The sequence below is a fragment of the Coregonus lavaretus genome (genome assembly GCF_964263955.1).
Source record: "Coregonus lavaretus genome assembly, chromosome: 1".
Classification (NCBI taxonomy): Eukaryota; Metazoa; Chordata; class Actinopteri; order Salmoniformes; family Salmonidae; genus Coregonus; species Coregonus lavaretus.
In genome coordinates, this window is record NC_139988.1 from 79,346,032 (window position 1) to 79,371,998 (window position 25,967).

Genomic DNA, 25,967 nt, shown 5'->3' on the forward strand with positions numbered 1-25,967 from the left:
GGGGAGTTGGTTTAGTTCTCAATAGTCGACCAGCCAGGTGATTGACTGGTGGAATCAGGTGTTAATTAAAAAGATGTCCATTCGATAGCAACGGTCTGGAAAGTCATCGGATACTGCAGTAATCTCACATGTTAGGTACCACAGCCGTGTGTGGGGGTAATAAATAAAGAAGGGTTCATGGCCCAATGGTGCAGCAATGGGAACAGGTCAAACTGACAGCTTGTTCCAATGGAAATGGGCCCTCCCATATGTCCATTAGTGGAACTCTCTACTCAAATGGAGGAGGAGGATGCAGGGCTTGGAAGAAGGATATTGGGGATTTTTATTACAAGGGTGCAGAAGAATAGAGTTCCAGTACAAAGTGCCATTCCTCATTGGTGCCTGTGTGTCTGTCTGTCTGTATATATGCAAGGACTGCAGTGTGTGTGTTTGTGTTTGTATGTCTGCGATGGGCGCTGTGTCCATCATTCTGTCCGTCTGTCCGAGCGAGCACACAGGCTCTCACTTGCACGTGTGCACATCGTAGACGCGCACGCACTCCTGGCAGCTGACGTAGCAGCACCAGTGGAAGATACAGTGGCACTTCTCCTTTCGCTTCTCAGTCCGGGTGTTGTGGCCCCTGCCGCAGCAGAGCAGGTCGCAGCCCTCGATGCCATGCGAGGACACGTTGCAGGCGCGGTCGCGGGTGCCGAACGAGCCCGTCTCCTGGTTGGGCTCGCAGAAGTTGGGTGAGCCCTCGTAGTAGACCATGTCACGCTCCGTGGGGTGTTTGAAGAAGGCATACTTGGCGCGCAGCGTCTCCACCCAGCCGCGCGACTCGCGGTGCTTCTCCACCACCATCTCTGAGGCGCTGTCATACTTGTCCTTCAGGTAGTCGCCCAGCATGCGGAAGTCGGGCTGTGCCCACCAGCACGTTTTCACCTCACAGCTGCCAGACAGGCCATGACATTTACAGCGCAGGTGCATGTGGTCCAGGATGGTCTGAGAGAAAAAGAGGAAGAGGGAACAGCTCAGAAACTGATAGAATAATCCTGTTTTCTTTCAGCACAGTGTAAATGTGATTTCAATTGGTAGCTTGTCAATATTAATTCTAATTTTGTCTGATGTTGATTTTTTTAGTCTGGGTGTCAGTTTGTTTAGTCTAGGGGCATGTGTGTCTATTGCCTGCATTGTTTAGTCTACTAACGGACAGTCCGTTTGATGAACTGTTCTTACCAATAACCTGGCTAGTGACTACCGACTTGTAGGTTGAGAACAACATGCTACTTGGCTGAGTCTTCAGGTGTGGTTCAGGCAGCTGTGAAACAGAGGCAGGCCTTTGCAGTGTACAGCAGCTAATTCCCTCAGAAGTCACTGCGCTCACCTGAGCAATGCCACCGGCTCTCTTCGCCTTTGTTTAGATTTGTTTAGCTTGAATTCTCTGGCTATATTTAGCTGCAGAATTCCCCCAGCTGCGGCGGAAGGCAGGTGTTTGTGGCACCTTTGGGCGAGAGGGGAGTGGGGGCGGTGAGGGGTTCTTAATTCTGACATCATGTCCTGGGCTTGTCAGCCCTGGGGGTAAACAATGGAGCGTGAGAGGGCCAGGTGGGGCGACTGGGATCAGGGTGATAGAGAGAGGGATAGAGGGAGAGAGAGAGGGGTTCTGACAGGGCTACCTGCCGTTTTGCGGCTCCTGTGGTCTCCCTGCTCCTGTCTAGTCAGATCAAAAGGCTGCCTTGTTGCCGTGTGGTCTCTCCAATTGCCCCTCAGCGTGCTGGTGAGGAGTAGCTCGCCAGATATTTCACTGAGCAATGACAGCAGCGAGTGATGGTTTAAGTCCGGGGTGATTCCCTTCTCAACTAACTCAGGTTATTTGTCTGTCAGGGAATTTCGGATGGGACGTGAGGCATGAAAGGCAGGGGCGACTTTTTTACATCAGATAATTACCCAGTGATTCAAGATGAAGTGCTACTTTTCAGGCGGAAACTCACAGAAATGTGCACTGAATTTAAGTCAAATACCGAAATCCTTCCTGTCACAGAATTAGTAATCTGGTACTGTAACGTTTACTGTGGATAATTCCATCCTATTGCCAAACAAGTACAGTGAGGGAAAAAAGTATTTGATCCCCTGCTGATTTTGTACGATTGCCCACTGACAAAGAAATGATCAGTCTATAATTTTAATGGTAGGTTTATTTGAACAGTGAGAGAGAATAACAACAAAAAAATCCAGAAAAACGCATTGTCAAAAATGTTATAAATTGATTTGCATTTTAATGAGGGAAATAAGTATTTGACCCCCTCTCAATCAGAAAGATTTCTGGCTCCAAGGTGTATTTTATACAGGTAACGAGCTGAGATTAGGAGCACACTCTTAAAGGGAGTGCTCCTAATCTCAGCTTGTTACCTGTATAAAAGACACCTGTCCACAGAAGCAATCAATCAATCACATTCCAAACACTCCACCATGGTCAAGACCAAAGAGCTCTCCAAGGATGTCAGGGACAAGATTGTAGACCTACACAAGGCTGGAATGGGCTACAAGACCATCGCCAAGCAGCTTGGTGAGAAGGTGACAACAGTTGTTGCAATTACTCGCAAATGGAAGAAACACAAAAGAACTGTCAATCTCCCTCGGCCTGGGGCTCCATGCAAGATCTCACCTCATGGAGTTGCAATGATCATGAGAACGGTGAGGAATCAGCCCAGAACTACACGGGAGGATCTTGTCAATGATCTCAAGGCAGCTGGGACCATAGTCACCAAGAAAACAATTGGTAACACACTACGCCGTGAAGGACTGAAATCCTGCAGCGCCCGCAAGGTCCCCCTGCTCAAGAAAGCACATATACAGGGACGTCTGAAGTTTGCCAATGAACATCTGAATGATTCAGAGAACTGGGTGAAAGTGTTGTGGTCAGATGAGACCAAAATCGAGTTATTTGGCATCAACTCAACTCGCCATGTTTGGAGGAGGAGGAATGCTGCCTATGACCCCAAGAACACCATCCCCACCGTCAAACATGGAGGTGGAAACATTATGCTTTGGGGGTGTTTTTCTGCTAAGGGGACAGGACAACTTCACCGCATCAAAGGGACGATGGACGGGGCCATGTACTGTCAAATCTTGGGTGAGAACCTCCTTCCCTCAGCCAGGGCATTGAAAATGGGTAGTGGATGGGTATTCCAGCATGACAATGACCCAAAACACATGGCCAAGGCAACAAAAGAGTGGCTCAAGAAGAAGCACATTAAGGTCCTGGAGTGGCCTAGCCAGTCTCCAGACCTTAATCCCATAGAATATCTGTGGAGGGAGCTGAAGGTTCGAGTTGCCAAACGTCAGCCTCGAAACCTTAATGACTTGAAGATCTGCAAAGAGGAGTGGAACAAAATCCCTCCTGAGATGTGTGCAAACCTGGTGGCCAACTACAAGAAACGTCTGACCTCTGTGATTGCCAACAAGGGTTTTGCCACCAAGTACTAAGTCTTGTTTTGCAGAGGGGTCAAATACTTATTTCCCTCATTAAAATGCAAATTAATTTATAACATTTTTGACATGCGTTTTTCTGGATTTTTTTGTTGTTATTCTGTCTCTCACTGTTCAAATAATCCTACCATTAAAATTATAGACTGATCATGTCTTTGTCAGTGGGCAAACGTACAAAATCAGCAGGGGATCAAATACTTTTTTTCCCTCACTGTAGATCTTTGTTCATTGTCTTTTTACTACTGTGCTTTTTACCTTTCTTCGGCTCCGAGGCTGGGTGTGTCCAGTATCATTATGTAGTGAAGTGTACTAAAGTTTATACACTGCATCCTGCTTGGCTGTGTAGTCAACAGTGTTACATATGTGTATTTACATTACATGCATGGCTTTGTGTTACCAACTGTTGTATAATTAACTGTATAGTATGTATAGCCAATATATCCATTCTAGTTGTACAGTAAATCCTCAGTGTAGGCATATTTACCGTGCGTCCTGCTTCGTTGTTGTGTCGGTTCATAGCAGAGCGTGCGTCGGGACGGTTCTCTCTGGCATCGGCAAACTCTCTGGACACCAGCACCCCAAACTCAGCGTCCTCGCTGCAGCCGCCCCACTTCCAGCCCTCCCCTGGTGGACCCTTGTGGTGGGAGTCACAGCCACACATGGTGGACGTGCCCTCAGCACAGGACCGCGTCACAGCAAACGCCACACCCGCAGAGGCGATGGCGTGGACGAACGCCGACTCTCTGGTCGCTAGAGAGAAGAAGGAAAGAGTAAATTCAATCAATGAATCTTTAGTACCATCTTCTTAACCAAACAGTTTCTGTAATCTTCATTGCTGCCAACTTCCATACATCAGGGGTAATGAAAATGACACCCTTGGGCACAAAAATATTAACACAGCTTTTCACCTTCAAGCAGGTATTCATACATCATAGCAATAAATACTTGGTTGACACACAATGTACTGCAAGAATGTTTTTTCAGAGAAAAGTCCTTGAGAGGATTTAAAACATTGGGCTCTGATCTGTGTAGAAAACACCGGGTGAAATTCTCTTCACTCTCATCAACTCAACATCTTCTCAATATTGATCATTCACTACCATAGAGCGAGGCGATATGGACAAAAATCCATATTGCGATGAATTGACCCATTTTTTGGGTAACGATAAATCAGTGATCAATAATTTTTTGGGGAGGTGGCATGTTCTACAGATTTTGGAAAGCGTCGTAGAGATGGCTTCATGTCCCCTAGCTGTGGCATCACCAAATTGTGGCTGGTGTCAGTATGGCCTAATGCTCAGTGTGATCTCACTGACCTTCTGTCATCCCTGAGGTGTGCTGTTTTGCATTGGAAAGTGTTTCAGGAATGTCGTCCCCCCCATCTCCTCCTCCTCCCCCTGTCAGAACCCACAGGGCCTCTGGGTAGAAACTGAGCAGTGCGTCTGCTCTGCTCCGCTGCGTGTTTGTGCTGAGAGATGGAGTTACGCCTCCTTTGAATGCAACAACTTATTATGTAACCAGACACCATTGTTTCACAATCGCAGCACACTTATTGTGGGCTGAAGGCTTACCCATTTCTCTGCTGCACCACCTCACACTGCACACACACAGGCAGGGACACACACACGGAGGGTATGGGGAGGCCCCACTCTGCAATAGATCCACTGTTAAAGTATCTAGGGAGGCCTAGCCCCTCTAAAACGGACTGCAGTTAGTAGTGTTCTCTACTAAACACCTGCAGGGAAGTTAGTTATTCTACAGTGTAAGTCGATCTACAAGTCTTTGTAGTGTTCATTTGCATTAAACAGAGAGAAACATACTTGAAAAAGTTGTAGTTTGGGTTGCTAGGGGACATTTAAAGTTAATTAGCGCTCAACCTTTCATGACGATATCCTGTTGATGTTGTTTTTTGCATTTATAATACACAGCCTTTGTTTGAGTGAAACCTTTATGTGAATGGCTGAATAGAGTCATAATTCATAATAGGGTGAGCGGTCATATGGCTGATGGGAAATCCTGGGAAGTGGAAATGTAATACAGTCACTAGACTACCACTAAACATCACCCCTGTTATCTACATGACAACATGTCTCACACAATATCCAATCAGATAATACATCTTGTAAATATATGGTCACAAAACCATGATTAAAGAAATTGTCTCAAAAATGTTTTCCAGTGTGCTTCATTCTAGGTAAACCGCTATAAAGCATCATTTTTGTGCTAAAACCTGGATCGCACACACCTCTGGTAGGGAGGCGAGCGGGAGTCCCAGCTAGCCCTGGCAAGCCCTGCTGGGCTCTCCACAACGGGGGCCTGTGAGCTGTGGGCCCCTGGAACTCTGGCTGTCAGCCAAGGCTGCGCTGCTCCTGCTACCTACTGGGCCCATCAATCCGCCTTTGTTTCCCTTGTGTCACACTAGATTACCCACACAAAGGGCCCAGCGACTCGCGCCCCTGCAGCCCCGCTCTGCCCAGAGTTGGCAATCCCTAAACTCCCATCCCTCCAACACCCTCTCTCCGCCACCACCCTGAAACCCCATCCTCCATTACCACCACCGCCACTATGCACCCTCAACCCCCCATTTTCCGCCTGTAGCCACCACCACCCCCATAAACACCATAGTGGGTAAGGTGGTGGTGGACTGGTATAGCCACCCTGGTCTGGGACCTCCTCCCTCGCCAACCCCATGCCGTCACTCCCGACTCAGGCTGCCCCCCTCCTTCGCCAGCACCCCCTGCCTTCCTTCCACCTCACCCCAACATGCCTGGGTTAGGTTGGGAGATTCCCTTTCAGCCTGTTTTCATGACAGAGTCAAAAGGGCGTGTGAATGGGGCGTCCGTGGGATCCGGGCTGTGTGAGGCGCGCACTGGTCTTCAGGCACAGTAGGGGTTGAGCTGAGCCCCCCAGACCCTTTCTATTGCATGTAATCTCATTTGGCCTCCCCGCTCCCTTTTTTTATTTATTTTTAGGAGACCGAGGGAGGTTCACACTGCCCCATTCCTCCCCAGATCCCTTCCCCTCTGACACGCAGACTAATTAATATCCAATCAGCAGCCTCACTCCGCAACACAAAGACCCATCTTTATCATTAGGGATTTAAATGCCTACTCCGAGCACCCCGTGTTCTGTTTTCTTAGTGCGTTCTGTGTTTTTGTATCAGATTGTTTAAAGCACCCAGTCAGTTTTAAGACCGTTGATGATTAGTATTCAGTGTAAAAAGCCTGGTAGATGATCTCCAATGTATTAACTGTAACAACTGTGTATCAACTGTAATTGTGTGAGCTAATCTTGAGAGATTTACAATACTAACTAACCTTCTTTCATGTCTGACAACATCAACAAGGTTGGGAAGCCCAGAAGAAGACACACAGACTCAAAAGACAAATGTGATGTTGAAGGTAGAGAGATGGATGGACATTGAATAATCTGTCAGTGCTGGTACCGGCGCTCATTTCTCACTGCAGTAAGGAAAGGTGTATATCATTTGTCAGTAGGAGCACAGGGAACAGGCAGTGCTCAGCAGCAGAGCAACAGGTTATTCTATCCTGATGTCAGTTTACCTCACATTTGTTTACACAAAATGGGTGCATTTCCCATTTTCTCACTGATATGTCCTTTAATGTTTTTATCACTGCTATGAGAAAAAGTAGTTTCCTCATAGAACCTGCAATCCCCTGCTGAAGTCAGATTATCTCACATTTGACTAAGGAGTCGAATTTCATGGTTGTTGTACAGCAATTCATTTTTTGTATGTTTTATATGATACTTGGCTGTAATTCATATATCCCAAAGATATATCAGTTACATCCCTCATACGAATACCTCATTGGCAGTATAGAGGAAGGAGTATATTTGTATTCTTTAAACAAACAGTCCTGTTACAGTAAGAGGCCTACCTTTGTCCAGCACAGGCCCGAAGATGGCCAGGTTGTCCTTGATGGTGGTGCAGTTCCAGCGGCGCCCCCTAAACTGGTGCTGGCACTCTTGGATGCCCAGCTTCACGCCCTCGGCCACACTGGGCATGATCTCGATGTAGTTGCGACAGAAGCGCAGCTGCTTGGGCACCAGGCCAGGGATAGAGCCACACAGGATGGGTTGGGAGCCCAGAGACGAGTACTGCTGCCCCAAGGCCAGGGACCTGCAACACAGGGAGAGGGAGGGAGGGAGGAAGGGAGTGTATCATGTACCAGCCCATCCAGACCTACAGTATATTACTGCCTAGCACCTACCCTACACAGTCTCTCAGGAGAAGCCATCTATAGGATCTGCTGCCATTGAGTATAGAGGACACTCCCTCAACTCACTGCCTCGATGGCAGGGAGGGTTATATATGCCAGGGCAGCCCTCCACAGTGGCATATTGTTCAAAGAAAGAAAGAGGATTGCCTCTCGATATACAAAATGCAACTTTCTGTCCCATTGGTTCTAATGTATTCTGTGCTCAGACTTGGTTTTGCAGTAGGTAGGGTTGATTATTGTTTTTCTGTGGTGGTTGGGTTGACTTGGTGAGTGTTTTATTGACTTCATGAGTGCTTAATGCAGTTGCAGTTGCAGATACAGAAGCTAATAGCCCCTCTTCAGGAAAGGGATATTACCTTTTAGTATTGACAAAGTGCTCCCTCTTGTTAGCCCCCACAGATCCTGATGACCCGAAAGATAACACACGCTAACCTGTCTGTTAGTTTCTCCTCTGGATAAGACAAACACAAACAACACACATGCTCAATTCTCTGTTATTAGCCTAATTTGTGGCTTTCCTATTGATGATATGTGATGTGTGTGTGTGTGTGTGTGTATGCAGTTCAGTGGGTACCATGTGTTGTATCGGACATATGGTATTCCTGAAACTCCCTGTGCCTCACCAGTGGGCTGGCATAGATGTGCTTAAACATGGATTAATCACAACAACGAGACAGCCCAGATCAGCCAGGGATGCCAGAAACCATTATAGTTTCATCGAGGTAATTAACTTTAATTGCCTGCTTTTTCTCCTTAGATAAGGGAAGGAGAGGAAAAGGTGATGTTTTCTACGTCCATGTTTTAACATGCTTACTGTGACGACAGGCTCAAACAAAACTGCACCTTCCAGAAGATGCTATGTTTGCCATAAAGTAGTTATGTGATTTTTAGGTTTTATTGTTTATTTATTTGCGAGTGTATGCAACTTTCATAAACACACAACCATGCCCTTACCTACCTATGCGATGTGGCGCAATCGACCATGCACCACAACGCATTGCTGCAGATATTAAGTCCTGTAAGCTAAATTGACAGTACTATAATTTAGCAGTAGCTTCTCTCAAGAGACAGAGCATTCATGATCCTTATCTGTTTTATGATATTGTACTGTACTGTTTTTTTCATCAGCATACACAGACATTTTAGAGTGTGAGAGAGGATGTGTGGGAGAGACTGAGAGAGAGAGAGAGAGAGAGAGAGAGAGAGAGAGAGAGAGAGAGAGAGAGAGAGAGAGAGAGAGAGAGAGAGAGAGAGAGAGAGAGGATCATGGGGAACAATCAACGCTGATCAAATCAGAGCGCCACTCGGGAAGACCTCATGCCCGCCGCGGGGCGCAACTCTATCACGGCAGCCACTGACTCTGACAGATGAGCGCACTGCTGCAACCCACCCCGACACAAAAGCCAAGCCATTGAAGTCAGAGGAAAAAGTTCACAGCTCATGTACGCTTTGCTTCCCAGCCCCCCCCCTCCTACCACCTCCTTCCTCCCACTTTTGCTTTTTGATCTCCTTTGGAATACAGGTGAGCATTGTTACAGCAGGCTCCCAGGTATCACTGCTTGCCAATGGGGCTTACGCACTGAGACAGCAGGCTGAATGGCTTGGCTAGTACTGCAGCTAAGCTGATGGAACATGCAAGACTGTCAACAGCCATCACTGCCTGGCCTGCCACATGTTCATCTTGTACTAACTGACCAATAATGTTCAGAAAGATCATGCAATTTCTGGACTAAATATAGATGGAGGGAAGACAAGTGACTAGTTCAAGGTATATTACAGCGAGCAGTCCTATCTCAAAAGTTTCAAATCAGCTAGTCATTTCAACTGCATTCACCCAGGCGTCAGACCGCTAACTAATTTCAATGCTGAGTTTTGTTATTTTAAACACACACTTGAAATATGTGTTCGTATTCATAAATATCTGTCGGCCCAATAAGAATATCCCAATGAGATCAACTGAATAAATAGATCCCAACATTTCATGTTCCCTTGCATGAAAATAGACCTCTGACTTATGTGCTGGTAATTTGAGAGTGATCATTTTTGATCTATCCATCTTTTTCTGTTATCCATTAATCTAAAGCCGTGTTTACTCAGGCATGACGGAAGACCGTATAAACTCATCTGCCAATCCCAGAAATGCCACTGAGTTCAAGTGTTGCTAACTTCACTCTGTCTGGAGTGACTGAGTGATTAAATTGCGTAATTACACAGTCTGCCAGCTGTGCTACTGCCCATTAATCTCCCAACCTGCCATGGGGCGGACCTGAGTGGATGCCCCTGCACGGAGCTGCCTGCCTTGGTGGAGCCCATCCCTGGCACCGCGATAGCCAATCGGCTCACCCCGCCTCCCTCTGGTACGTTTGCTGCTGACGCACCAGTTTCGAAGGCGACGTGTGGATGTCTGATGAAGTAAATTACCTAACCGCACGGGGCTTTCTTGTGGACTTAGCGTGTTTAGGCTACATGCTGAGGCTCTGCATCCTCTTCTATTTTGTTTGTAAAGGATGTGCCTCACTTGGTCTGTAATGGACTGACGAGATGAAAGCAAGGGGTGTCTTTGGCTAGGTGCTAATGAGAGTCTTAGACCTGAGGGGAATGCCTGTGGGTGCCAGGCGTATCGTACACACACACACACACACACACACACAAACACACACACACACAAACACACACACACACACAGAGCGTTGTGCGTATATCACGCTGAGCCTGTCTGCTTCGCCTCGCTTCTCGCCATGAGCGACGTGTCTCAACCGAGTGGGAGAGGAGCACAGAAGCAGCATGGCCTGGGCAGAGAGAGGCAGAATGCCGGGGGAATCCGCTCTAGGGGAGTAGACAGAGGAGCAGAAATTGCTTGGCAGGTGCATGCCTAGGCAGGTCTGTGACTGTGGGGCCTCCTCTGGCCCTGGGGGGGGATTAGTACTGCTGGTTGGGGGTTTTCTCAGTATCAAAACCAACCTGACGTAAGCATATGGGCCACTGAAAACCACAGACACGAAGAAGAGGAGACAAAGGGATTTCACCACACACAGCAAAACGGTTTATATTCAGGACATATATATCAAGGATATTTTCACAGGGGTAAAGCCTCTGTGAAGGTTGCGATTCTGCTCCATATGTCTTCTATGAAGGTTTGCTCCACCACTCCCTTAGCTGCTGAATAACCTTTGATTCAATCAGTATGTGTGGTTAGAATGTTTTGCAGCTGTTTCTGTGGGAGGTCTACATCACAGGGGTCAAAATGTCGTACCTGTCTATGAGCAGACTTTTCCTTTGTGACAGCCAGGTACTCTATGTCCAGAGGCACAGAAAACACTCTGCGACCCTCTGAACCACTTAAAGCATGACACCTGACCTCACTGCCTTAAGCTTGGTGGCCTGTAGGAGCGGTTGGAAGTTCATGACCAGCTAGGCCTCCTATCCTATCATCACTTCAACCTCCAATCATGCATTCAGCTCAACACCGGTCAAGGTCAATTACCTCAAATGTGTAGCCCTCCTAATCTCTCCAATAGTATGAGGCCTATGTCAACTGTAACATGTGCAATCACTCAGTGGTATTAGGCGTATAGGCTTACTTTGTAAAGTGATTGGGCATATTCCTGAAAATGATGTCCCTATGACAGTGCTGTTATACCATGTTGACACCTTTTTCCCTCAATAGGCCTAGGCTACACCTCATCCCATTCTCTTTCATTTGAATGTAGCCAAGTGAAGGTGATAACTAGGCAAGCTATCTCAATTCACCAATATTGTTGTCAGTTTGTCATCCATCCATCCATAGGCCTATCCAATAAAATAACAGGACACTGTGACTAAGTAGTTGCTGCTTTAAATTGCTTCAGTCATTATATTAGTAGACCCATTTTAATTATTTAGGATTTCCAAGAAAGCTTTATATTTGTGTTGCTAAAGTCACAGCCGAACTTAGCATTTTGTTGGAGCTCTCATTACATTTACATTTTACATTTTAGTCATTTAGCAGACGCTCTTATCCAGAGCGACTTACAGGAGCAATTAGGGTTAAGTGCCTTGCTCAAGGGCACATTAACGTCATTTAGCAGACGCTCTTAGCCAGAGCGACTCACAAATTGGTGCGTTCACCCTATAGCCAGTGGGATAACCACTTTACAATTTGGGGGGGGGGTTAGAAGGAATACTTTATCCTATCCCAGGTATTCCTTAAAGAGGTGGGGTTTCAAATGTCTCCGGAAGGTGGTGAGTGACTCCGCTGTCCTGGCGTCGTGAGGGAGCTTGTTCCACCATTGGGGTGCCAGAGCAGCGAACAGTTTTGACTGGGCTGAGCGGGAGCTATGCTTCCGCAGAGGAAGGGGAGCCAGCAGGCCAGAGGTGGATGAACGCAATGCCCTCGTTTGGGTGTAGGGACTGATCAGAGCCTGAAGGTACAGAGGTGCCGTTCCCCTCACTGCTCCATAGGCAAGCACCATGGTCTTGTAGCGGATGCGAGCTTCAACTGGAAGCCAGTGGAGTGTGCGGAGGAGGGGGGTGACGTGAGAGAACTTGGGAAGGTTGAACACCAGACGGGCTGCGGCATTCTGGATGAGTTGTAGGGGTTTAATGGCACAGGCAGGGAGGCCAGCCAACAGCGAGTTGCAGTAGTCCAGACGGGAGATGACAAGTGCCTGGACCAGGACCTGCGCCGCTTCCTGTGTAAGGCAGGGTCGCACTCTCCGAATGTTGTAGAGCATGAACCTGCAGGAGCGGGTCACCGCCTTGATGTTGGCGGAGAACGACAGGGTGTTGTCCAGGGTCACGCCTAGGCTCTTCGCACTCTGGGAGGAGGACACAGCGGAGTTGTCAACCGTGATGGCGAGATCATGGAACGGGCAGTCCTTCCCCGGGAGGAAGAGCAGCTCCGTCTTGCCAGGGTTCAGCTTGAGGTGGTGATCCGTCATCCATACTGATATGTCTGCCAGACATGCAGAGATGCGATTCGCCACCTGGTTATCAGAAGGGGGAAAGGAGAAGATTAGTTGTGTATCGTCAGCGTAGCAATGATAGGAAAGGCCATGTGAGGATATGACAGAGCCAAGTGACTTGGTGTATAGGGAGAAAAGGAGAGGGCCTAGAACCGAGCCCTGGGGGACACCAGTGGTGAGAGCACGTGGTGCGGAGACAGCTTCCCGCCACGCCACTTGGTAGGAGCGACCGGTCAGGTAGGACGCAATCCAGGAGTGAGCCGCGCCGGAGATGCCCAGCTCGGAGAGGGTGGAGAGGAGGATCTGATGGTGATGAAAAATGTATGCACTCACTAACTGTAAGTCGCTCTGGATAAGAGCGTCTGCTAAATGTCTAAAATGTAAGCAACCACAAGTCTAGTATCTGATCATGTTCTCATCATGAGGAACACTTCAGATACTAGACTTGTGGTTGCTTACATTTTAGACATTTAGCAGACGCTCTTATCCAGAGCGACTTACAGTTAGTGAGTGCATACATTTTTCATACTGGCCCCCTGTGGGAATCGAACCCACAACCCTGGCGATGCAAGCGCCATGCTCTACCAACTGAGCTACAGGAGTCCTGCTTGGTCCGTTATTGCTTTAGTTTACTTGTTGATGTAAATAGCCTACACATTTTTCACGCGCCGAAAATGCCAGTCAAGTTGTCAACCAGTTAACATAACTTCAGCCAACAGGGTGCCACATTTTGGCCTACATCATTTGTAAGTTGCTAACTTTAATTTCGGCTTGTAAAGGTTTACCAAACAGATATCATATCAAAGAGAGTCGCCACTATGTGATATTTGAAAAACAAACCAAGAGCAAACTGACTCGAACTATGCAAACCGGCTGGACAGACTGCGCGCTATAACAGTAAAACAGCCTGGGACAGGTGAGTCTTGTGCTGATCGTTTTCTTCCCACGCTTTGTTACCGATTGTAATCTTCTCATATGATGTCGCCTACACTAAAATACACCACATGTTGTAACTTTTGGCGATTAAACGTTATCAGGTAAGATGCATTCAATGTTACAGGGTTGGGGATTCGGTTTTCAATTAATAGATGGACAGTTTAATTCATGAATCTAGGCTAATGCATGCCTGGTCTCAGGCAAGGATAGGCTAGCCTAGGCTACTCACACGTGCTACACACATGCAACAATAAAGACCTTGAATAGAGAACAGAAATTATGCCTTACAAGCTGTCAAACACCTTAGTTTGAGTGAGGTGCAGGTAGGCTAGGCTACTTAACAGCAGTAAACAACATTTACAGGAGGGGTATTGCTAATGTCTTCTGACTGAGTTGCAATTCAGCTCCCTCCACAGATATTCTATGGGATTAAGGTCTGGAGACTGGCTAGGCCACTCCAGGACCTTAATGTGCTTCTTTTTGAGCCACTCCTTTGTTGCCTTGGCCATGTGTTCTGGGTCATTGTCATGCTGGAATACCCATCCACTACCCATTTTCAATGCCCTGGCTGAGGGAAGGAGGTTCTCACCCAAGATTTGATGGTACATTGCCCCGTCCATCGTCCCTTTGATGCGGTGAAGTTGTCCTGTCCCCTTAGCAGAAAAACACCCCCAAAGCATAATGTTTCCACCTCCATGTTTGACGGTGGGGATGGTGTTCTTGGGGTCATAGGCAGCATTCCTCCTCCTCCAAACACGGCGAGTTGAGTTGATGCCAAAGAGCTCCATTTTGGTCTCATGTGACCACAACACTTTCACCCAGTTCTCCTCTGAATCATTCAGATGTTCATTGGCAAACTTCAGACGGCCCTTTATATGTGCTTTCTTGAGCAGGGGGACCTTGCGGGCGCTGCAGAATTTCAGTCCTTCACGGCGTAGTGTGTTACCAATTGTTTTCTTGGTGACTATGGTCCCAGCTGCCTTGAGATCATTGACAAGATCCTCCCATGTAGTTCTGGGCTGATTCCTCACCGTTCTCATGATCATTTCAACTCCACGAGGTGAAATCTTGCATGGAGCCCCAGGCCGAGGGAGATTGACAGTCTTTTGTGTTTCTTCCATTTGCGAATAATCGCACCAACTGTTGTCACCTTCTCACCAAGCTGCTTGGCGATGGAATTGTAGCCCATTCCAGCCTTGTGTAGGTCTACAATCTTGTCCCTGACATCCTTGGAGAGCTCTTTGGTCTTGGTCATGGTGGAGAGTTTGGAATCTGATTGATTGATTGCTTCTGTGGACATGTGTCTTTTATACAGGTAACAAGCTGAGATTAGGAGCACTCCCTTTAAGAGTGTGCTCCTAATCTCAGCTCGTTACCTGTATAAAAGACACCTGGGTGTCAAAGGCGACGTGTATGCGGTGAGCGAAGTCAAGCGCAGGACACAGAGCTACTGGCAGACGTACTTTACTAACCAGTAAAAGAACATACAAAACAAAACCTCCTAACCGGGAGGAAACAAATACACGCATACGACACAGCAATGCCGACCTTACGGGAAACAAAACAATAACACACAATTTACCAAACGAGAGACAGGGGTAAATATAGGGACTACAATCAAACATAATAGCGAACAGGTGTAAACACTCAAGACTGAACAAGACAAACACCGAAACATCGATCGGCAGCAGCTAGTACTCCGGGGATGACGAACGCCGAAGCCTGCCCGAGCAAGGAGGAGGAGCAGCCTCGGCAGAATCCGTGACAGTACCCCACCCTTGACGCGCGGCCCCAGCCGTGCGCCGACCCCGGCCTCGGGGACGGCCAGGAGGACGCGGAGCAGGGCGAGTCAGATGACTCCGGTGGAAATCCCTCAACAGGGAGGGATCTAGGATGTCCCTCCTAGGGACCCAGCACCGTTCCTCCGGACCGTACCCCTCCCACTCCACGAGATACTGCAGACCCCCCATCCGACGCCTCGAATCCATGATGGAACGGACTGAGTACGCCGGAGCCCCTTCGATGTCTAGTGGGGGCGGAGGAGCCTCTCGTATCTCATTCTCCTGGAGTGGACCAGCTACCACCGGCCTGAGGAGAGACACATGGAACGAGGGGTTAATGCGGTAATTTATGGGCAGTTGTAACCTATAACATACCTTGTTCAATCTCCTCAGGACTTTAAATGGCCCCACAAACCGCCGACCCAGCTTCCGGCAGGGCAGGCGAAGGGGCAGGTTTCGGGTCGAGAGCCAGACCCGATCTCCCGGTGCATAAACCGGACCCTCACTGCGGTGGCGATCGGCGCTCGCCTTTTGCCTTCTGATAGCCCGCTGCAGATGGACATGCGCAGCGTTCCATGTTTCCTCCGAGCGCCGAAACCACTCATCCACCGCAGGAGCCTCGATCTGGCTCTGATGCCAGGGTGCCAGGACCGGCTGATAACCCAACACACACTGAAAAGGCGTAAGATTAGTGGAGGAGTGGCGAAGTGAGTTTTGGGCTATCTCTGCCCAGGGGATATAACCCGACCACTCCTCCTGCCGGTCCTGGCAATAGGACCTCAGAAACCTACCCACATCCTGGTTTACTCTCTCCACCTGCCCATTACTCTCAGGGTGAAAACCCGAGGTAAGGCTAATCGAGACCACCAAACGTTCCATAAACGCCCTCCAGACTCTAGAGGTGAACTGGGGACCCCGATCAGACAGTATATCATTTACATTACATTTTTTTTTACATTTTAGTCATTTAGCAGACGCTCTTATCCAGAGCGACTTACAGGAGCAATTAGGGTTAAGTGCCTTGCTCAAGGGCACATTTACGTCATTTAGCAGACGCTCTTATCCAGAGCGACTCACCAATTGGTGCGTTCACCCTATAGACAGTGGGATAATCACTTTACAAATTTTTTTTTGGGGGGGGGGGGGGGGGGGGGGGGTAGAAGGATTACTTTATCCTATCCCAGGTATTCCTTAAAGAGGTGGGGTTTCAAATGTCTCCGGAAGGTGGTAAGTGACTCCGCTGTCCTGGCGTCGTGAGGGAGCTTGTTCCACCATTGGGGTGCCAGAGCAGCGAACAGTTTTGACTGGGCTGAGCGGGAACTATGCTTCCGCAGAGGAAGGGGAGCCAGCAGGCCAGAGGTGGATGAACGCAATGCCCTCGTTTGGGTGTAGGGACTGATCAGAGCCCGAAGGTACAGAGGTGCCGTTCCCCTCACTGCTCCATAGGCAAGCACCATGGTCTTGTAGCGGATGCGAGCTTCAACTGGAAGCCAGTGGAGTGTGCGGAGGAGGGGGGTGACGTGAGAGAACTTGGGAAGGTTGAACACCAGACGGGCTGCGGCATTCTGGATGAGTTGTAGGGGTTTAATGGCACAGGCAGGGAGGCCAGCCAACAGCGAGTTGCAGTAGTCCAGACGGGAGATGACAAGTGCCTGGATTAGGACCTGTGCCGCTTCCTGTGTAAGGCAGGGTCGTACTCTCCGAATGTTGTAGAGCATGAACCTGCAGGATCGGGTCACCGCCTTGATGTTGGCGGAGAACGACAGGGTGTTGTCCAGGGTCACGCCAAGGCTCTTCGCACTCTGGGAGGAGGACACAATGGAGTTGTCAACCGTGATGGCGAGATCATGGAACGGGCAGTCCTTCCCCGGGAGGAAGAGCAGCTCCGTCTTGCCAGGGTTCAGCTTGAGGTGGTGATCCGTCATCCATACTGATATGTCTGCCAGACATGCAGAGATGCGATTCGCCACCTGGTTATCAGAAGGGGGAAAGGAGAAGATTAGTTGTGTATCGTCAGCGTAGCAATGATAGGAGAGGCCATGTGAGGATATGACAGAGCCAAGTGACTTGGTGTATAGGGAGAAAAGGAGAGGGCCTAGAACTGAGCCCTGGGGGACACCAGTGGTGAGAGCACGTGGTGCGGAGACAGCTTCTCGCCACGCCACTTGGTAGGAGCGACCGGTCAGGTAGGACGCAATCCAGGAGTGAGCCGCGCCGGAGATGCCCAGCTCAGAGAGGGTGGAGAGGAGGATCTGATGGTTCACAGTATCAAAGGCAGCAGACAGGTCTAGAAGGACAAGAGCAGAGGAGAGAGAGTTAGCTTTAGCAGTGCGGAGAGCCTCCGTGACACAGAGAAGAGCAGTCTCAGTTGAATGACCAGTCCTGAAACCTGACTGGTTTGGATCAAGAAGGTCATTCTGAGAGAGATAGCAAGAGAGTTGGCTAAAGACGGCACGCTCAATAGTTTTGGAAAGAAAAGAAAGAAGGGATACTGGTCTGTAGTTGTTGACATCAGTGGGATCGAGTGTTGGTTTTTTGAGAAGGGGAGCAACTCTCGCTCTCTTGAAGACGGAAGGGACATGGCCAGCGGTCAAGGATGAGTTGATCAGCGAGGTGAGGTAGGGGAGAAGGTCACCGGAGATGGTCTGGAGAAGAGAGGAGGGGATGGGGTCAAGCGGGCAGGTTGTTGGGCGGCCTGCAGTCACAAGTCGCAGGATTTTATCTGGAGAGAGAGGGGAGAAAGAAGTCAAAGCATAGGGTAGGGCAGTGTGAGTAGGACCAGCAGTGTCATTAGACTTAACAAACGAGGATCGAATGTCGTCAACCTTCTTTTCAAAGTGGTTGACGAAGTCATCCACAGAGAGAGAGGAGGGGGGGGCGGGGGGGGGAGGATTCAGGAGGGAGGAAAATGTGGCAAAGAGCTTCCTAGGGTTAGAGGCAGATGCTTGGAATTTAGAGTGGTAGAAAGTGGCCTTAGCAGCAGAAACAGATGAAGAAAATGTAGAGAGGAGGGAGTGAAAAGATGCCAGGTCGGCAGGGAGTTTAGTTTTCTTCCATTTCCGCTCCGCTGCCCGGAGCTCTGTTCTGTGAGCTCGCAATGAGTCATCAAGCCACGGAGCTGGAGGGGAGGACCGAGCCGGCCAGGAGGATAGGGGACACAGAGAGTCAAAGGATGCAGAAAGGGAGGAGAGGAGGGTTGAGGAGGCAGAATCAGGAGATTGGAGGGAGAATGATTGAGCAGAGGGAAGAGATGATAGGATGGAAGAGGAGAGAGTAGTGGGAGAGAGAGAGCGAAGGTTGCGGCGGCGCATTACCATCTGTGTAGGGGCAGAGTGAGTAGTGTGGGAGGAGAGCGAGAGAGAAAAGGAAACAAAGTAGTGGTCGGAGACATGGAGGGGAGTTGCAGTGAGATTAGTAGAAGAGCAGCATCTAGTAAAGATGAGGTCAAGCGTATTGCCTGCCTTGTGAGTAGGGGGGGACGGTGAGAGGGTGAGGTCAAAAGAGGAGAGAAGTGGAAAGAAGGAGGCAGAGAGAAATGAGTCAAATGTGGACATAGGGAGGTTGAAATCCCCCAAAACTGTGAGGGGTGAGCCATCCTCAGGAAAGGAACTTATCAAGGCATCAAGCTCATTGATGAACTCTCCAAGGGAACCTGGAGGGCGATAGATGACAAGGATATTAAGCTTAAATGGGCTAGTGACTGTGACAGCATGGAATTCAAATGAGGAGATAGACAGATGGGTTAGGGGAAAAATTGAGAATGTCCACTTGGGAGAGATGAGGATTCCTGTGCCACCACCCCTCTGACCAGATGCTCTCGGGGTATGCGAGAACACATGGTCAGACGAGGAGAGAGCAGTAGGAGTAGCAGTGTTTTCAGTGGTAATCCATGTTTCCGTCAGCGCCAGGAAGTCGAGGGACTGGAGATTAGCATAGGCTGGGATGAAGTCAGCTTTGTTGGCAGCAGAATGGCAGTTCCAGAGGCTGCCTGAGACCTGGAACTCCAGGTGTGGGGTGCGTGCAGGGACCACCAGGTTAGAGAGGCAGCAGCCACGCGGTGTGGGGCGTTTGTGTAGCCTGTGCAGAGAGGAGAGAACAGGGATAGGCAGAGGCATAGTTGACAGGCTGTAGCAAATGGCTACAATAATGCAGAGGAGATCGGAATGAAATGAACTAAACATCTGGGAGAGTAGAGAGCAGGGCCTCCCTCACCAAAAACTTCTACTTCTAACAACTATAATTGTTTCACTGAACCACCCGAACAAAAACTCTACCAACTTCCACCTTTAGAAATCAGAATTGTTGTGAACCACAGCGGTTCAATGTTTAAAGGAATAGACTCAACCCACTTTATTCAGCTAGCTAACTATGACACCATAGCTAACTAGCATGCTAGCATCCAAAAACACACAGTTTAGCACCAACACTTGCATCCAAAAACACACAGTTTAGCGCCAACACTTGGTCACAACAAACCACCAATAGTGTGTTAACACACTAAGCAGATAATTCGTGTCCGTGTCTGTTGGCTAGCTAGCAATGGCCACTGTGTTGACCTTGTTTGAAGAACGGCTAGCTAGCTAGCTTCGTGCTACCCCCGGCACCGCCGAACAACAATGCCAACCCACAGTAACTAACCACAACAGCCCACGATGCCTAGCTATGACGCCATAGCTAACTAGCATGCTAGCATCCAATAACACACAGTTTAGCACCAATACTTGGTTACAACAAACCACCAAGAGTGTGTTAACACACTAAACAGATAACTCATGTCCGTGTCTAGTTTCTTTCGTAACGCAGCAAAAATTAAACGTTGGTTAGCTAGCACATTAACATTGGAAACAACTCTCCACCGTTGCACTAAACAGATAATTACCAATAAACGTTACCAGTAGCTACCCGCTAGCTAGCTAGCATACCAAGAGTGTGTTAACACACAAAACAGATCATTCATGTCCGTGTCAAGTTCCTTTCATAACGCAGCAAAAAAATTTAACGTTGGCTAGCTAGCTAGCACATTAGCTAGCACATTAACATTGGAAACCACTCTCCACCATTGCACTAAACAGATAATAACCAATAAACGTTACCAGTAGCTACCCGCTAGCTAGCTAGCCTCGTGCTTCGCCGGGCTCCGCCGTAACAATACTTAAACAATACGTAAACAATACTTACCTACAATAATTGCCTACGGAAACCTACAATAACTACCTAAATAAACTACCTACCTACGATCTAAATACATGGTTTAAGCTTTACTCAACACCATATGAGAAGCCAAGCTTACCTCCTGCTAGAGAAAAACACAACCTCTCCCGGCGAAGTCAGCACAGTACGTTATCCTCAGGCACCCCGTAGTGCCGGAAGACGTGAGTAAACAGGGCGTCGGCCGTTTGTAGGGCTGTAGGGAGACCTGGCATCGGAATGAGACGGCAGGCCTTAGAAAACCGATCCACAACGACCAAGATCGTGGTATTCCCCTGGGAGGGGGGAAGGTCCGTGACAAAATCCACCGATAGGTGAGACCACGGCCGTTGTGGAACGGGTAGAGGTTGTAACTTCCCTCTGGGCAGGTGTCTAGGCGCCTTACACTGAGCGCACACCGAGCAGGAAGAAACGTAAACCCTCACGTCCTTAGCCAAGGTGGGCCATCAGTACTTCCCGCTAAGGCAGTGCACCGTTCGACCATTACCCGGATGACCAGAGGAGGGTGACGTGTGAGCCCAATATATCAGTCGATCACGGACCTTGAGCGGCACGTACCTCCGCCCCTCTGGACACTCTGGGGGAGTAGGGTCGGTATGTAACGCCCGCTCGATTTCCGCATCGACCTCCCACACCACCGATGCCACTAGACAAGACTCCGGAAGTATGGGAGTGGGCTCAATGGACCTCTCCTCTGTGTCATATCGCCGGGACAGGGCGTCTGCCTTAGCGTTCTGTGACCCTGGTATAGGCAAGAAACATGGCCTACCTAGCCTGACGAGGGTTCAGTCTCCTCGCTGCCCGGATGTACTCCAGGTTACGATGGTCAGTCAGAATGAGGAAAGGGTGTTTAGCCCCCTCAAGCCAATGCCTCCACACCTTCAGGGCTTGAACTACCGCTAGCAGCTCCCTGTCCCCCACGTCATAATTGCGTTCCGCCGGACTGAGCTTCTTGGAATAAAAAGCACAGGGGCGGAGTTTTGGAGGCGTGCCTGAGCGTTGAGACAGTACAGCACCGATCCCCGCCTCGGACGCATCCACCTCAACTTGGAACGCCAAAGAGGGGTCCGGATGTGCCAGCACCGGAACCGAGGTGAACAGGTCCTTCAGATGTCTAAACACCCTGTCTGCCTCAGCCGACCACTGCAAACGCACCGGGCCCCCCTTTAGCAGGGAGGTGATGGGAGCTGCTACCTGTCCAAAACCCCGGATAAACCTCCGGTAGTAATTGGCAAAACCCAAAAACCGCTGCACCTCCTTAACCATGGTGGGAGTCTGCCAATTACGCACGGCTGAAACGCGGTCAATCTCCATCTCCACCCCTGACGCGGACAACCGATGTCCCAGGAACAGGCATTTCTCCGCCTTCACATACAGGTCATGCTCCAACAGTCTACCCGGCACCCGACGCACCAGGGACACATGCTCGGCTCGTGTAGCGGAGTATATCAGAATATCATCAATATACACCACTACACCCTGTCCATGCAAATCCCGGAAAATCTCGTCCACAAATGATTGGAAGACTGAAGGAGCATTCATTAAACCGTATGGCATGACGAGATACTCATTGTGACCCGAGGTGGTACTGAATGCTGTTTTCCATTCATCTCCTTCCCTAATGCGCACCAGGTTGTAAGCGCTCCTGAGATCCAATTTTGTGAAGAATCGCGCCCCGTGTAATGACTCCGTCATACTCGCAATCAGAGGGAGAGGATAGCTGTATTTAATGGTAATCTGATTGAGACCACGGTAATCAATACACGGGCGTAAACCCCTATCCTTCTTCTTCACAAAAAAGAAACTCGAGGACGCAGGGGAAGTGGACGGCCGTATGTATCCCTGTCTCAGAGATTCGGTGACGTATGTCTCCATAGCTGCTGTCTCCTCCTGAGACAGAGGATACACATGACTACGAGGAAGTGCAGCGCCTACCTGGAGGTCTATCGCACAATCCCCCTGTCTATGAGGTGGTAATTGAGTCGCCTTCTTCTTACAGAAGGCGAGTGCCAAATCTGCATACTCAGGAGGAATGTGCATTGCAGGCATTTGGTTCGGACTTTTCACCGTCGTTGCCCCTACGGAAAAACCTATACACCGCCCGACACACTGATCAGACCATCCCTTGAGAGCCCTCTGTTGCCATGAAATGTTGGGGTCTTGAGATATTAACCAGGGAAGCCCCAACACCACGAGAAACAGCGATCGATAAAATTCCCAGCTGCGCCTGAATCGACTAGCGCCTTATGCTGGGAGTGAGAAGAAACCTCGGGAAACACAACTTTAATATACATATGTACAACAGAGAGCTCTGGGTGAGTTGGGTGCTTACTCACCTGGAGTGACTCATCAGTGCGTGGCCTACTGCCTCGATCCCTAGGAGACCCTCCCCAGCACCGAACCGCAGTGTGTCCTCTGCGGCCACAGTTGGTGCAGGGGACGGCCTCTCTCCTGGTCTCTCTCCTCTTCTCTCTAGCACCAGCACCCCCGAGCTCCATAGGGCTCGGCTCGGAGGTGCTGGGGGATGGAATGGACTGCCCCAACTCCGGACGTCCGCGGGTAGCCAACAGGGTATCTAGACGAATCGACATGTCCACCAGCTGATCGAAACTTAGGTTGGTGTCCCTGCAGGCCAACTCTCGGCGAACGTCCTCCCTTAGGCTGCACCTGTAGTGGTCGATGAGGGCCCTCTCATTCCATCCCGCATTGGCAGCCAGAGTCCGGAAGTCCAGTGCGAACTCCTGCACGTTCCTCTTCCCCTGTCTGAGGTGGAACAGACGCTCACCCGCCGCTTTCCCCTCTGGGGATGATCGAAAACCGCCCTGAAGCGGCGGGAGAACTCTGCATAGCTGACTGTAGCGGCGTCTATTCCCCTCCACTCGGCGTTGGCCCACTCCAGTGCCTTGCCGGACAGACAGGAGATGAGGGCGGAAACGCTCTCGTATCCCGAGGGCGCCGGGTGGATGGTTGCCAGGTAGAGTTCCACTTGGAGCAGGAAACCCTGAAACCCGGCCGCGGTGCCATCATAAGCCCTCGGGAGCGAGAGCCGAATCCCACTGGACTCCGGAGGTGAAACGATGGGTATGGCTGATGGTGCTGGTATCGTTGGAGGAGGTGTGGGCAAACCTCCTCTTTCCCATCGCCTCAAGGTGTCCATCACCCCTTGCATGGCGGTGCCAAGATCCTGGATCATGGCCGCTTGTTGGATAACGCGCTCCTCCAGTGATCCCGTTGGCACCGCTGATCCTGCTGACTCCATGTGTGGTGTGTTATTCTGTCAAAGGCGACGTGTATGCGGTGAGCGAAGTCAAGCGCAGGACACAGAGCTACTGGCAGACATACTTTACTAACCAGTAAAAGAACATACAAAACAAAACCTCCAAACCGGGAGGAAACAAATACACGCATACGACACAGCAATGCCGACCTTACGGGAAACAAAACAATAACACACAATTTACCAAACGAGAGACAGGGGTAAATATAGGGACTACAATCAAACATAATAGCGAACAGGTGTAAACACTCAAGACTGAACAAGACAAACACCGAAACATCGATCGGCAGCAGCTAGTACTCCGGGGACGATGAACGCCGAAGCCTGCCCGAGAAAGGAGGAGGAGCAGCCTCGGCTGAATCCGTGACACTGGGAGCCAGAAATCTTTCTGATTGAGAGGGGGTCAAACACTTATTTCCCTCATTAAAATGCAAATCAATTTATAACATTTTTGACATGCGTTTTTCTGGATTTTGTTGTTGTTATTCTGTCTCTCACTATTCAAATAAACCTACCATTAAAATTATAGACTGATCATTTCTTTGTCAGTGGGCAAATGTACAAAATCAGCAGGGGATCAAATACTTTTTTCCCTCACTGTAGGGAGAGAGGGATTAGAGAGAACCAGCCTGTCACAATCCATCCCTCTATGCATTATTCCTCAGGCACTGTTCAGAACTCCATGGAAAGTAGGGTGGTGTGTTTGTGTGCTTGTTCAGCGGGAGGGCGGCAGAGGGGATGGCTCTGTTGCTACTTGTACTCAAAGGCCTCACTCCTATCATGCCATGCATGTATAAACAGTAAAAAAAAAAAAAAAACTTAAACAACTACAATCATTTTTCACTTTTAAATTATGCCAAACAAAAACCATTGATTGAAAAGTTAAACAAACCATACAATTCTATGCACAAGGACTACTTGTAACAATTTCCACTGAGAATTGTACAAAAACACATTTACTGGAAGAACTGTGCAGAAACAAATTTGGTAACAGAATTTCAGTAAAAATCTCCCTCAGGTTTTATGCGACAACGTTTTCCAAATATGCTCCGAATTAAGATTCAAAGATGTCTGCAGAAATAACGGGGGGTTGAGTTTGCTGACAGGTGTATAAAATAGAGCACACAGCCATGCAATCTCTATAGACAAACATTGTCAGTAGAATGGCCTTACTGAAGAGCTCAGTGAATTTCAACGTCGCACCGTCATAGGATGCCACCTTTCCAACAAGTCAGTTCTTCAAATTTCTGCCCTGCCAGAGGCACCGGTCAACTGTAAGTGCTGCTATTGCGAAGTGGAAACATCTAGGAGCAACAACGGCTCAGCTGCGAAGTGGTAGAACACACAAGCTCACAGAACGGGACTACCGAGTGCTGAAGTGCATAGCGCATAAAACATCGTCTGTCTTCGGTTGCAACACTCACTACCGAGTTCCAAACTGCCTCTGGAAGCAACGTCAGCACAATAACTGTTCGTCGGGAGCTTCATGAAATGGGTCATGGCCGAGCAGCCACACACAAGCCTAAGATCACCATGCGCAATGCCAAGCGTCGGCTGGAGTGGTGTAAAGCTCGCCACCATTGGACTCTGGAGCAGTGGAAACGCGTTCTCTGGAGTGATGAATCATGCTTCACCATCTAGTAGTCCGACGGACTAATCTGGGTTTGGCGGATGCCAGAGGAACACTACCTGCCCCCAGCATATAATGACATTCTAGACGATTCTGTGCTTCCAACTTTGTGGTAACAGTTTGGGTAAGGCCCTTTCCTGTTTTAGCATGACAATGCCCCCGTGCAAAGCGAGGTCCATACAGAAATTGTTTGTCCAGATCGGTGTGGAAGAACTTTTTATAATAATATAATATAATATGCCATTTAGCAGACGCTTTTATCCAAAGCGACTTACAGTCATGTGTGCATACATTTTTTTTTTTTGTGTATGGGTGGTCCCGGGGATCGAACCCACTACCTTGGCGTTACAAGCGCCGTGCTCTACCAGCTGAGCTACAGAGGACCACATTGACTGGCCTGCACAGAGCCCTGACCTCAACCACATCGAACACCTTTGGGATGAATTGGAACTCCGACTGCGAGCCAGGCCTAATCGCCCAACA

General features: G+C 49.2%; 1 protein-coding gene across 1 annotated transcript in view; it reads right to left on the reverse strand.

The window, feature by feature from the left end:
- Nucleotides 1-501: 501 nt before the first annotated feature.
- Nucleotides 502-25,967, reverse strand: part of LOC311128966 (proto-oncogene Wnt-3-like) — a gene marked incomplete at both ends in the record, with an annotated part of 36,095 nt that continues 10,629 nt past the window's right edge. The window contains 3 exons of the mRNA XM_084161197.1: nucleotides 502-981; nucleotides 3,953-4,218; nucleotides 7,368-7,609. Coding sequence (XP_084017323.1) covers nucleotides 502-981; nucleotides 3,953-4,218; nucleotides 7,368-7,609 — 988 coding nt within the window. The remainder of the gene's footprint in view (nucleotides 982-3,952; nucleotides 4,219-7,367; nucleotides 7,610-25,967) is intronic.